Source organism: Lathamus discolor, chromosome 1 (assembly GCF_037157495.1).
Source record: "Lathamus discolor isolate bLatDis1 chromosome 1, bLatDis1.hap1, whole genome shotgun sequence".
Lineage (NCBI taxonomy): Eukaryota > Metazoa > Chordata > Aves > Psittaciformes > Psittacidae > Lathamus > Lathamus discolor.
The window spans coordinates 62049663-62062192 of NC_088884.1; the positions used below are offsets into that span (position 1 = coordinate 62049663).

General features: G+C 43.1%; 1 protein-coding gene across 4 annotated transcripts in view; it reads left to right on the plus strand.

Annotated features, from left to right (window-relative positions):
- The window catches only part of LMNTD1 (lamin tail domain containing 1), a 171510-nt gene that overhangs the window by 124234 nt on the left and 34746 nt on the right, over positions 1-12530 (plus strand). For all 4 annotated transcript variants that reach the window (XM_065665085.1, XM_065665084.1, XM_065665083.1 and 1 more), the window contains 3 exons: positions 3154-3266; positions 7144-7346; positions 11299-11497. In XM_065665085.1, coding sequence (XP_065521157.1) covers positions 3154-3266; positions 7144-7346; positions 11299-11497 — 515 coding nt within the window. The remainder of the gene's footprint in view (positions 1-3153; positions 3267-7143; positions 7347-11298; positions 11498-12530) is intronic.

Genomic DNA, 12530 nt, shown 5'->3' on the forward strand with positions numbered 1-12530 from the left:
GAATTTTCACCCTGGAAGTGATGAATGTAGACCTGTCTGGAGTGCTCAGCTGAAATGAACACTCAATCAGCATTTGATTAACCTCAGCTACCCCTAGGTGAAGGCATATGAGTAGAATCTACATATATATGTATGTATGTATATATATACACACGTAGGATTTTTATATATATATATATGTCTCCACGTATATGATGCTCCCAAGAGCTGTCTTATATGTCATACCAGTGAATAACAACTCAAAAATATTAACTGAAAGAGAGAGAACTGTGTGTTCAAGCAAAATATTTTTGGATCATATTTTTGGATCAGACAGATGGCTCCTTTACCTTGTAACTCATCTGTCCTTAAATAACATTTGTGCTTCAAATCTAAATACCAGAAATTTTTCTGTTGTCTAGTAAGACGTCTTAAAGTAAAATAATATTAGGCTTTGAGGTTAATTAAAGTTCACTAGAAATGAACATTTTACTCTCAGACCTATGCCTTTGTAATTAACATTTAGGATGCAGGGTTGATTACTATTATCCCCTTTGTTAGTTTGCAGTGTAGAATGAAGAAATCAAAAGCTTTGAGTTTGATTTTCAGGAGACCTTTTGTTAACAGGGAAACGTAATCTGCCCCATGAATATTGCTGTGGAATCCCCATTCCAGGTCTGGAAGAAGAGAAAGATATGTGGGCTTAAGGACTTCCCAACTCCCTAGCCTTACTGTTGTTGACACATCTGCCCCAGAGGCTGGGGACGGTCCTTGCATGGTTGTGACACTGGGGTGGTGCAGTATCCAAAGGTCACTTTCTCCTCTGTGTAGGAGTGGTTGGGTTGGTATCTTCACCAGCTTCAGGTGTCGGTGGTGGGGCTCAGGGGGCTGCAGCTTTGCCCGTCCTTCAGCTAAGCAGCAGTGTAGTCATGGGCTGAACTGGAGGATGCTGAGTGGCACGGTATGGTATCATCTCTTTGTTCTGGTGTTCAACTGCAGCCAGGTGACAGGGACCGCATTTCCCCCAAACTGGGGATTTTCTCCAGGTGCTCAAGGCTTGATGACAGGAGCTGGTGGACACCATGTTTCCAGCTCTGCCATTGTTCCCACAAGATGTGCAGCGGCCACACAGATGGAGCGGGGTACACTCTTCTGCACAAATTCCTTCACTTCCTCTGTGCAGCACTTTCAACCCCAAACGGAAACGTGTCTCACTGGTCAAGCAAATGAGTAAGCACATGCAAGGAGAAGTCTGGCAGGCAGTGGAGCCTGCAGGCTGGAAACTCCTTCAGGTCCCTGCAGCAGATACAGCTGTCAACAAGGCTTGCTTGTCTGAAAGTGAGCAGTGAGCCAGCTGGGCCCTGAACCGCTCCTCCCACAGGGAGAGGAGACTGGCTAGGCGACGGCAACGTTTCAGCTGGGCCTTTGCAGACATGCTGTCACTGCTTTGCACAAGGAGCATCAGGAAAACCTCTGGGGAAGGAAGAGCTGGAGACATGCTCTTCTAGAGGCTACCCCAGTTAACTTCACTTGGTTTACCTCCATGACTCAAAATGTATGAACAATAGTCTGTTTATGTTTTAATGAGGTCATAAATGGCATCATGCCAATCTGAGCAAAGGCAACGCTTTCTTTACATTAACTAGCTAGATCATCATTCCTCGAAGTGAAAACCATGACTCTCTGTATTTATTTCTTGTCCCTGTTTATATGTGAAGAAGTGTTTGTTTAGCATTAAGGGTATGTCTTTTAATCCAGACTAAATCTCCTTGTAAGTATATTGTGACATTATTAGATTTTATGTTGCAGTTTCCTTTATTAGTGCCTCAACCCAGACCAAAATTGTATTATTTTAGCATGGAGATGGTTGTTCTTTCTTTTCAAAATATTTATATTGCAGTGCTTATGCTCCTAAATCTAGTGTAGTGTGGCAGTCACAAGTTTATTTCTCACATATTGAATTGGCAGCAATCAAACCACAGAGATGTCAGTAGACCTACTCATTTATTCGAAGGGGGCTGTACAAACAAGTCTGATTTAAGATAACAAATCCAGAAATGTTTCAACTGCCATGTACTGTGTGTACATAATTAATATGGAGTCTCTTAAACTTTGAAACCATAGTCTGTGTTAGTGATTCCACAAATCATCTGGGATGCTACTGTAATAAAATGCTGGAAGGTTTTTCTCATGGTAAAAGAAAAATGATGACACTGGAAGTGTGATGCTCAGCAATGGGGCACTGACCTGTCCTACTCAAGCTAAGAAGTAGCTCAATTTGTTTGCATATTACAAGAATATTGCCTTCTATACAGAGACTAAAGAAGGTCAAAACACTCAGTGAGCAAATTGTTTCTGCATGTCAAATGATACACTGGAGTAATGGTTATTGTGGCTTCCAGAACCCAGTCTATGGCAAAGCTCTGCAGTGAATTTTTTGATTGACACCCATTGCCCACTGTCCCAATTGACCCTGAGATTTATTGGCCCTGCCTGGGTGAGGTAGACAGCTTCCCAGCTTGCAATGTGTCTGGAAGGTTGTGTGCTTATGGTTGGACTCAATGATTTTAAGGTCTTTTCCAACCTAAATGATTCTATGCTTCTATGTGATGCACACAGACTGCCTCATGCTGCTCTCCCTGCTCAGTAATGCAGAGCAGTAATTTTCCAGGAGCCAAGGAACTTCTTTTCCCAATGCATGTGCTTCCAAGAGCAGTGGTATTAACCTTCTTCAGAAGCGGTCAGTGCATGACTTGTTGAGAGATGTCAATACATTTCTATAGCATGTCCAGTTACTCAGTGCAACACACAGTGCATGTTTGGGTGTGCATTTGAGGAGCTGTACCTGAGTCACACTGTCCTGTGGGCAGCACCTTCCATCATAGTGGTATAACCGTTCTGTGTGGAGAGATGTCAATTCTTCCAGATTTTTCCTGTCTCAGAGTCAAGGCCACTTTTGAAGGATGGCAGTTTAGAGTAACACTCTCCTGTTTGGCTCATTAAATCAGTATTATATGTAGCCAAACTTACAAAACATGTGAAATTCCTTTGGCACAATGATCTAAATATGAAGCTTTTGTTTTTCAGATCCAAAGTCCACGTTAGGTTAGCTGGTGTGATGATCACAAACTTCAAAAAACATTTTCCCTCTGATTTCGTGCAATTTTTTTCCAGGAGGCACAAGATGATCTTGCCGAGAAGGAAGCACTGAAGGGGGTTCAGGAGAAGCATGTCTTTCTGGAAAGCGAAATCAAGTCAACCAGAGACTTGCCTGGACGAAGAAGAAGGTGGGAGAGTTAATAGGAAAAATCAATTGCTGTTTGTTTTATCTCCTGTTTTGCCATACAACTCTTTAAAAATCTGTCTTTCAGTAGTCACTTTCCTGATTTTTTGAGTTTCACAGCAGACAAAGAAAGGTCCCTGCCGCTAAGCCTCTAATTAGTCCTTTACCTCAGAAAAAAAAAAGAATATCGGGTTTGTAAAGGCATCAGTGGAAGAGTATTATGTAGAAATTTTCTTCTGTTATTGTGCTAGACACCATTTTGCCCCCCAGGTTCCAAGCGGTTCTTCCTTTCTGGAGAGGCCCATTATTACCCCATCTGATCTCCTAGAACAGAGCATGTAGTTCACATGCTGTTCACTCTTTTGTCCATATTTATTTCAGAAGTACCCATGAGCCTACGTGGTAAAGCTTGCATTGGATCCCCAGTTTTCTCAAGCTTCCAACTTGCTTAAGTCCAGCAATTTTAATTCCAGTACTATGTGTACTTTAAGTCTTTGCCAAGATCTATTTCCCTTCCCCTCTCAGTTAAACAGGTTTTATTTTGTAGAACCTTTGTTAATACCTGTTCCCTTTGGGGGAAGTAGTTTTGTAAAGCCTAGAAAGGGTCCAACCTGCTCTTAGCTTCTTCCCTGTATTCTTTCAAACCAAATTCCAGTCCCCTGCATGTTGAATTACCAGGAATCCTTTGTGAGGCACAGAGACTCACCAAAGGCAAAACAACCTATGTAGACTTGCCAACCCAACTTCACCCCATCTGTCTCTGAGACACTTGTGACTGAACTCAAGGAGCCCTTTACCTCTCCAAGAAGGCTCAAAGTGGGAGCCATCACCTGGCACTGCTGAAGCTCATACCCAGCCTCCTAACCTAGGCCATCTCACCTTGTTTTGTTCCTTGCACATAAAATGTTAAAGGCAACTGCTTCCTTCTCTTAGAGAAAAGCAAGACAGCCACAAGCACCTGCTGGAGGGGCCGTGCCTGAAAAAGGCAGAGGAAGAGCAGTTGTGAGAGAAATTAGTGAAATCACCATGGCAGTTTTCATTCTGCTTTCTCTATCCACTTAACCGGAGCTGTTTGCTCAGGTTCCGCCTAGCAGTCAGTAGCTGAATTGTGTTGCAGGTTCCTGGAGTAGGCATGAATTTCACTTGTGAAGTTCTCCTCATGCTATTCCTGTAGTTTGAAACTGCATACACTTGAAATCTGCAAACCAGAGTGGAAGGATGGGGATTCACTAACCAGCTGTGGTGCCAAAACCCACAGAATAAAGGTCCTCTTGAAGGGATGAATAACTTAAAGGAAAATGTAATGGCTGCATATCTGTCAATAAATATAGACCTATTTGATCTCTTTAGATTAGAAAGTCTAAAGGAACAAGAAGCAAATTCTCCAAACCTGCTTCAGTGATCTGGTCCCCTTGTCACACATGGTGTGTTTTACACTGACGTAACTTGATTTTGTGCAGGAGCGTATGACCTGCTGGATCTTGCTGACCATTCATTTGTTCACAGACATATATAGGTATCTGTGTATAGATGCATAAAATCATAAAACAGATGTAATGTAGCATAGCATAACATAGTATAATTAACATAAGATATTATAAATATAATTTATGCATTATATAAAACAAGCTGTAAAGTTTATGGTTTTTGTCTGCTGGAGCCATTTGTTAGCTGATAAACTAAAGACCTCCCCAGGCATTTTAATCAACACAGCCTTTCTGGCTGGAAACTACAGAGATTTATGTGGCAAACAAATCTGAGTGGTTTTAGTTGTGATGTGTCATCCCAGTACTACTGCGGTCATTAGCTGCCTCTTCTAATGCAGGCAGAATTCGGTTCACTCCTCTGTTTGATCACAGCCTGTAGTGCAGGCATGTTTACTCTAAGCAGTGACATGGTGGGGTGAACATTTTAACATCCTCTTGCTCTATCTAGTAGGAAGACCACAACAACTTTAGATTTCATAATGTGTTTTAATGCATAATGCTTGTGGATGACATCCATTGCACAAGCAGGGATTTTGTTAGTTACTAGAATCAGGTTGCCAGACTTTGTGGATGTTTTCTATGGGCTGGCACTTAGTAGAGCCTTGCTCTGGGCTCAGCTGTGCTCTCACTGACACCTGTATAAACCCACAAGTAATTCCACTGAAGTTATTGAAATTGCTCTGGACTTGTGCAACCGTAGCTGGAAGCAGGAAGTAATTAAGTTAATTTTGTAATTCTTCAACATACAGCAAATGCTCGGCCCTACCCACCCACACAGGCAGAGGCATAGGTACATACATGCAGGTGGAGTTCATAAAATGAACGGCCTGACCAAGTGTATCCGCACAGATGAAAACCAGATGCTTGGAAGGAAACTCTTTTCCTGCCAATGTGGCCTAAAAGCCGCCAGCTTGTATACCTTCAGTCTCAGCTGTGTTGCCATGACCAAAAATAGTGTTCTTGGGAATATTTACAAGGATGAATACACACACATTCTTTCTTCCTTTGAGGCTTTCAACAGATGCTGCTAAGCTTTGAGTTTTCTAATTAAAAGAAGTCCTACACATGTCAGTATCATAGGAACAGTGCACTTTTTCTTCTATCCTGTTTCACAGTGTAGATCAAGGAAGTCCTTAGAATGCTGGTTGCTCTGTGTGTGCAGGGGTGCCTCTGCATTTACAAGCACATTGTCTTGAATCCCTTAAGTTCCTTTAAAAAGTGCATAGTTTAACTTACTTGTCTCTGATAGGTAAATGACTTCATGTTTTCAGCGGCTGCATAGGATTCATGGAGCTGCAGTGGCATAACCCATCTGAGAGGCAATGCAAAGGACTGATGCCTTGAGCAGGACAGAGAAATTATGCTTTGGAGAGCAGTAACTCTTGCTAGGCACCATATTGTCCTCACAAGACATGCAACTTGCACCCTTTTTAGGCTGTTGGAAGAGCCCCCACATCCTGTCTCATGAGGCAAGGCTGAAACTTCCCTGAACCACTCTTGCTGTCCTGACTCTGCAGCAGCATCTTGGTGCCACAGTAAGGAATTCTACAGGGTTCCCTGAATGACATAAAATGAACCATGTAATTACTTAAATCCAAGAGAAGGACAAAGACTTTCTTTTGAAGGACTTAATATGGGGAACTCAGCAATTCCTGTGAGATGGTAGTAGAAGACATTTGCAAACACAAAGGCCCTGTACGGTGTCTGGTCATCCTTCTAAGGGAGCAGTCTACATAGCTGTCATCTAGAAGCATGTCGTGGTTAAGAAAAGTGCAGACAAATCCAAATCCCTTTGTCTGTGCTCCCAGAAGGATGGATATAAGCCAACTCTGGTCCAAAACCTAATAAGCGATTATATTAGCTAGGATGGGTGCTGTGCTGACTTGGCAAGGTAGCTTCCAGATGGTAACTGGCTTAAATTCATTTGGCTCAGGGAGAAGACACTACTTGCACAACTCTTGTCTGCTCGTGCCCATGTTGGCACGCAGAAGAGAATTAAGAGTTACAGATTTCAGCCAAAAGCTGCCACAACCTGCATACAAGAATGCAAAGATCTCATCACAGATATGGACCTGCTCAGATGGAAGGATGTGACAAATAGTCAACCCAGCATGAAGGCACATTGGATGGTACAAGCATATTGCTCAGAGCTGAAGATAGGTTTGTGGGCTGTATCACGATGCAGTATTGCTCAGTTAGGACTGTGTCCACTTTAAAATGAGGAAGAGGTTGAGAAATCATTCTCCGGGTTAACAGTGATATGACTTGTCCCCATATAAGATCCTGTTCTCTCTTTCTTTTTTATTTAGCAGACAAAGAGACCGATGTATGCTTTGGTTTGGTTTTAAAGATTATTTACTTGACAAATTACTGAAGGGTCATTTTTTCATGCAGCAGAGACATGATGTCTTCCTGTTGGTCTCAGCTATCGGTCGCAGGCTCCTTCACTCCAAGCTCCACACTAGATGAGTCACCGAATTCTTCAGTCGTGACCTTGGTGGGTTTACCTATTCCTCCCTCTGACAGAAGGACCACAGAGATACCCAGTCTGGCACAATCTTCTGGCCTAACTGAGGCTTTGCGAAGGAGATCCATAGGTAAGCCTCTAGAGACTCAACTGGTTTGTATTTAGGACAGAAACCAGAGTCTTTTATTTGTCCATGTGCACACAGTGTAAAAATACAACCATATAGCTTGAGAGGAGGCTTTGCTTGTATGTCATATTTGGCTCTATTGGAGTGGAGTGGCTCACATACCATTTCACATCCTACTCTCTGGCTGGGACTGCTCATATCTCCAAACATGAGAGTGATAAGTGAGGCCTCAGGTGGTAGAGAATATACCTGTGTTCCCTGGACTAAGTGGTGTTATTTCCTTGTGTTTCACAATGGGTATAGCTGCAGTAGTACTCCATATGTAAAAAGAACCTTTTATTTTCATGTCTTATAATAGACTTAGCTTTCCTATGTAGAAAAATCTGCATCTGCGCTCCAAGCAGGACATAGATGTATGGTGGAGGTTCGTGGAAAGATGCATGCACATGTTCTGGGAGCCACGACTGGCCCATATTAAGCTGCTGAAGAGTGAGCACCCAGCTCTTCGCTGTTGCAGGTGTTGTGACTGTTTCATAATCACAGACAAGGCTGAGAGCAACATCAACACCAGCAGAGGTTCTGCACCCTCGGCCTCCTTCCCCATGTCATTTTCTCGAGTGTTGTGCTATGAGGATGAGGCAGAGGGCAGTGACAACAGCCACCTTGCAGCAGGGTGCTGCTCATGGGACAAAGGCCCTGGCTTTGTACTTGGTCACCAGATTTTTGGCTCCCACAGAAAGACATGACCAGTCTAAGAAGGACTGGTGCTTGGTGGGGATTTGTGTGAGTGTTGCTCTGTGCAAGGGAGGCCTATGACACAAGGAGGATGAACCTCTGTTACATGCCTTGCGGTGAAATAGAGCATTTTGTCCCCATAGATTTTTAAATACCCTTTAGTTACTTCAACACAGACTGGAGTAATGATGCTAATTGTACCAGGGGGGTTGCTCAACATCCTGCGAAAAAGGGATGCAGCACAGCTCTTGAAACACAGTTATGACTAGAGTTTCTGGTCAGTGGTCAATTCTGATATTTTGGCATTTGGTTTAGAGCTGCACAACTATAAAAATGGAAAGACTGACACTGGGGGGGAAACAAAAATATTTGAATGGTGTCCTCAAGGATGAGGCCCTATAGATTTTCTAGAAGTAAATAGTCAGACATGAGAGATACAGTTGGTGCTGTTCTTGAAGAAAAGGTTAGTATGTCCTTTCCTTCTCCCCATTTATTAACCATCAGAGAGACCAGATGAAGCCTGGGCAGGGGTATGGGGAAGCAGAATGAAGGGGAAAAGTCATTATAAACTAGGCTTCATTAATTCAGCTGCTGGGGGAACAGCATGTCTGGGAAGGTCGAGATGTTTCATTTGACCTAAACAAAATGCTTGGACATTCTTCAGTTGAAATGTTTCATTCCTGCCTATTGAACCAAAACAAAACACTTAGCTTTGGTGAAGCCTTGTGGTGAAGGGCTTGGGAGGGAGCAGCTGCAACTTATTCTGGCAGCACTTGTCTGCCCCAGGGCTGGGAGAGGGGGTTTTGCCAATGTTGATCACTCCAGTGTATTGATGAATGAAGATGGATTTCACCCCACATATTAGAAAACAATGAAAGACCCCAGTCTGTCTGCTGTCCAAAAGGAGTGAATGTCCTCCTGCTATGAACAGCCCTCTGAAGGCAGAAAAGGTTGTTAAAGTGTTTTAATGGCCTAGTCTTCAAAGGAAAAGGGGCTGATGTGACCTCCCACAGAGAAGTGTGTGCGTGCACATGTGTGTGTGCTCACATTTGTTTGTGTCTGTCCTCCCAGTCGTGCCTTTAGTTAATGATCCACTTCAAGCAAATTAGGGCATGTTTATACATATGATGCAAGGTAGATATGTGGAAAGCAGTGGGCCTGTTCCACCCTTTGGAGTGTGAGATTGCCACTAACCTCAAGTCCTTCCCTCGGGTTCGTGTATGTTTACCAGTGAACAATGAAACATGTTAGAGAGCAAGATTTGCTGTCAGATCCCTTTTCCCCTCCCCACTGCTGCCTGGAAGTTAATCCAGCCTCCTAAGTGGAAAACCATGATTAAAATCATTGCACTGATTTGGATAGGGTAAGTTTGAACTGAGAGCCTCCTCTTCTTTAGGAAAGCTTCCTAAGCACTCCACTATGAATTTTAGGGTATAGATGTCCCTTGCTGTGGCATGAAACCAAAGCAAAATGGCACCAAAAAAGAAAAAAAAACCCAAACAAGGAGAGCCTACAGGATAGAGATGGTGCCCCAGGATGAACTGCTTAAGGCAGCTTAATGGCTGATGGAGATGAGGTCTCCTGGAGTTTGGGATACCATAGGAGAGGAGATTTTGTCTGCCCAACAGATGCTTTCCTGGAGGCTTCCCCCACAGCATTTTCCCCTGCTGAGTATTTATGGAGCACTACCACAGTTTAGACAGTAGTTTCCAAAGGAACATAAGGAAATTAGTCATTTGATCCCACAGAATTTCAACAGTGTCAGGGCCCCTCCTAGAGGCTCCCCAAAAGCCCTCTTTGAGAATGCTAGATCCTAGCAACAGCAAAAGCAACCACCGGTCTGATCTCAGAACAGACTGGCTTGTTGACACATCAGTGAAAAGCAGCTTCAACACAGTCTGTTCACCCTGCGGCTGCCAGTTCGGCTGTCGCTCTGGGTGTTTGATCTACCAAAGGCTCCAGCCCAGGAAAACAAAGCCCAATGTTTCTAGTTCCTGGCTTAGGGAGTTCATTGCCCCTCGTGCTCTTTCCCTTCTACCAAAAGCCCAAAGGCCATTCTTCAGTATTTCCTAGTTTGGCTCTTAATCAGTCGCACTTTCAGCTGTAGACCAGCTGTACCTTTCTCTTTAGACTGCTTGTGCTGTAGCATTTCACCTTCTTATTACCCCTGTGCTATTACACTTGCCTGCCACTAACTGCTAGTTTTATGCAGGCAAGTGAACCAGCAGCATTGTCCAAGGGCTGTTACAGTTCTTCCCTAGGAATCCTAAGGGAAGGGATTACAAATGGCACTAAAGAGTGTCTGATGCTGTGCCATCACCACGCCATGATGAAATGCACAGGGAGAAGGGACTACAGAATTTCTAGCATTCTTTTTGGTAATTAGAAAATCCTCATATGAAAAAATGTAACACTGTAGACAACACTCCCAGTGATCTGGCGAGGCTTATCTGCATTGCAGTAATGCTGTCTGACGCAGACACTCATGCAAGTGAAGCTCTGCTCTGTCATTTCAGAGCTAATAAGAGCTGAGGGATGCATCTTCCCCCAAGATTAAGGCTGTCCCACCAGGTCTGGTTAGAGATAGATTTTCTGGTGGAGCGAGTCTTGTATAAGATGCAACATAAAGTATTGAAGGAACCTTGAATGTATAGTCTGAGAAACAGGCACTGAAAAGGATTTAGTTTGGCGTAGAGTCTTTGATGTGAGAGTTAAGATCCCCCTCTCTCATTCTACCTGCCTTTGCCAGAATGGGAAGTCCTGGCAAAGTCCGTCTTGAACACTTACATTTGAACAAAGGAACAAAAAGATGATCAGGGGATGTTATCACTTTCGTTTTGTAATTGGAAGGGAGCCTTGATATATTCATTATCCACTCACAGCTGATGATATGCTGTCTAACAAGACTGAAATTGCAGGATGACAATTACACCACTGATGGCATAATTTATTGTTTTTTCGGTACCCAAGGTAATTCCAATGAGGTAATAAATCTACATGTCAGTAAGAAAATACTCAGTTTACCAGCTGTGCTCTGTTTTATAGCCATAGGTTTAACACTTTGAGAGGAGCGTTTGCTAAGCTTTGCTGCAATCAGAGGCAAAGAGGAAGTAAAAAAGTTCCATTTTTGTTACCAAAAAAAAAAAGGTTTGTTTCTCATAATTTGTCTTTCTGTTAATATTGCATAACTCAGTGTTGTTGTCTTTTGCTTGATCATCAGCTCAGCCCAAGCATGGTACTGAAATACCGAGTTGGAACTGTGCTTCATCAAGAAACCTTAGCCTTTTCATGACAGTGCCGGGACACAGGAGCTTCAGCCCTTTGTTTACTGACTCAAGGAAGATTGCCCAGAGCCTTAGATGCATGCAGAATCCTAGGAGACGTTCTGCTTATGAGGAGTACCAAGAGTTTGCATCCAGGTACAGGCACAGTTGGCGCTCACCTTCAGGTTGCAGGGAAGAGATGGTGTTTGCTGCAATGCCTCCTGTACAGGAGCTGCGAAGCACAGGCAAACCCTTGATAAGAGACTGGGTTATTGTTTCTATTGTTTATATGTTGTTTATATATTGGAGAATATCAAAGGCTTTGAAATGTAGGAATCTGTCTCACTTCTTTAGGGACACCTGGCCTCAAATCAGACTTCACTCTCAGAAAGGCTTAATTACCCTCCTTTTACCAGGTCCCTTTCAATATTCAAGTATACAAATTCAAAGATTCCTCCTTAGTGAAGGTAGTCCATAAAAGGAACAGAAACACAGTACCTCATGGCTGGTTTGGCCTTGTTTTTAATTGATCCCGCCTAACTTTGAATCCAAGAATAGAACTGATACTCCAGAGAACTTCAGAGGGTACTACTATTTGGGCTGCATGAAGATATCAAAGGCAGTGACAGGCAGCTAAAGGAGTAATTAGACTGTATGTGGTTTATACCCACCTAGAAACCCCATTAAAAAGTGAAGTATTGTCTCCTAGAGAAGCTAATTGTCCCCAAAAGACATTTGCCATCTTTCATTTAACTTTGCATATACTAAAGGTGGGAACGACCTATCAAAACAGATCCTCAGCTGGTTTCCGTTATCTTGAATCTGTCTCCTTCAGAGCAATGACAATGGCTGACAACTCCAGTTTTAAGGCTAGCCCCTGTGTGGACACTGTCTGCTACAGACTGCTACCCACTGCGTTGTTCAGCGGATAGGCCTGCATGTGCTTATTGCTAAGGTTGTTTTTACAATACTCAACCTACGTTTCTTTTTTTACAGTGATATTTAATTGTTGATAGCTCAGTCACACAAAGCCTTTTCCTTTTGGGGATTTCCACCCACTACATGCTATACTAATTCTGGTATCGCATGTCCCTGTGATTATCTATTGAAGACAAGCATCTTAGCTCTTTTGCTTTTTTCCCCCATAAATTAGTCCCTGGATCATTCATAATTTTAGTACGCTTTCATA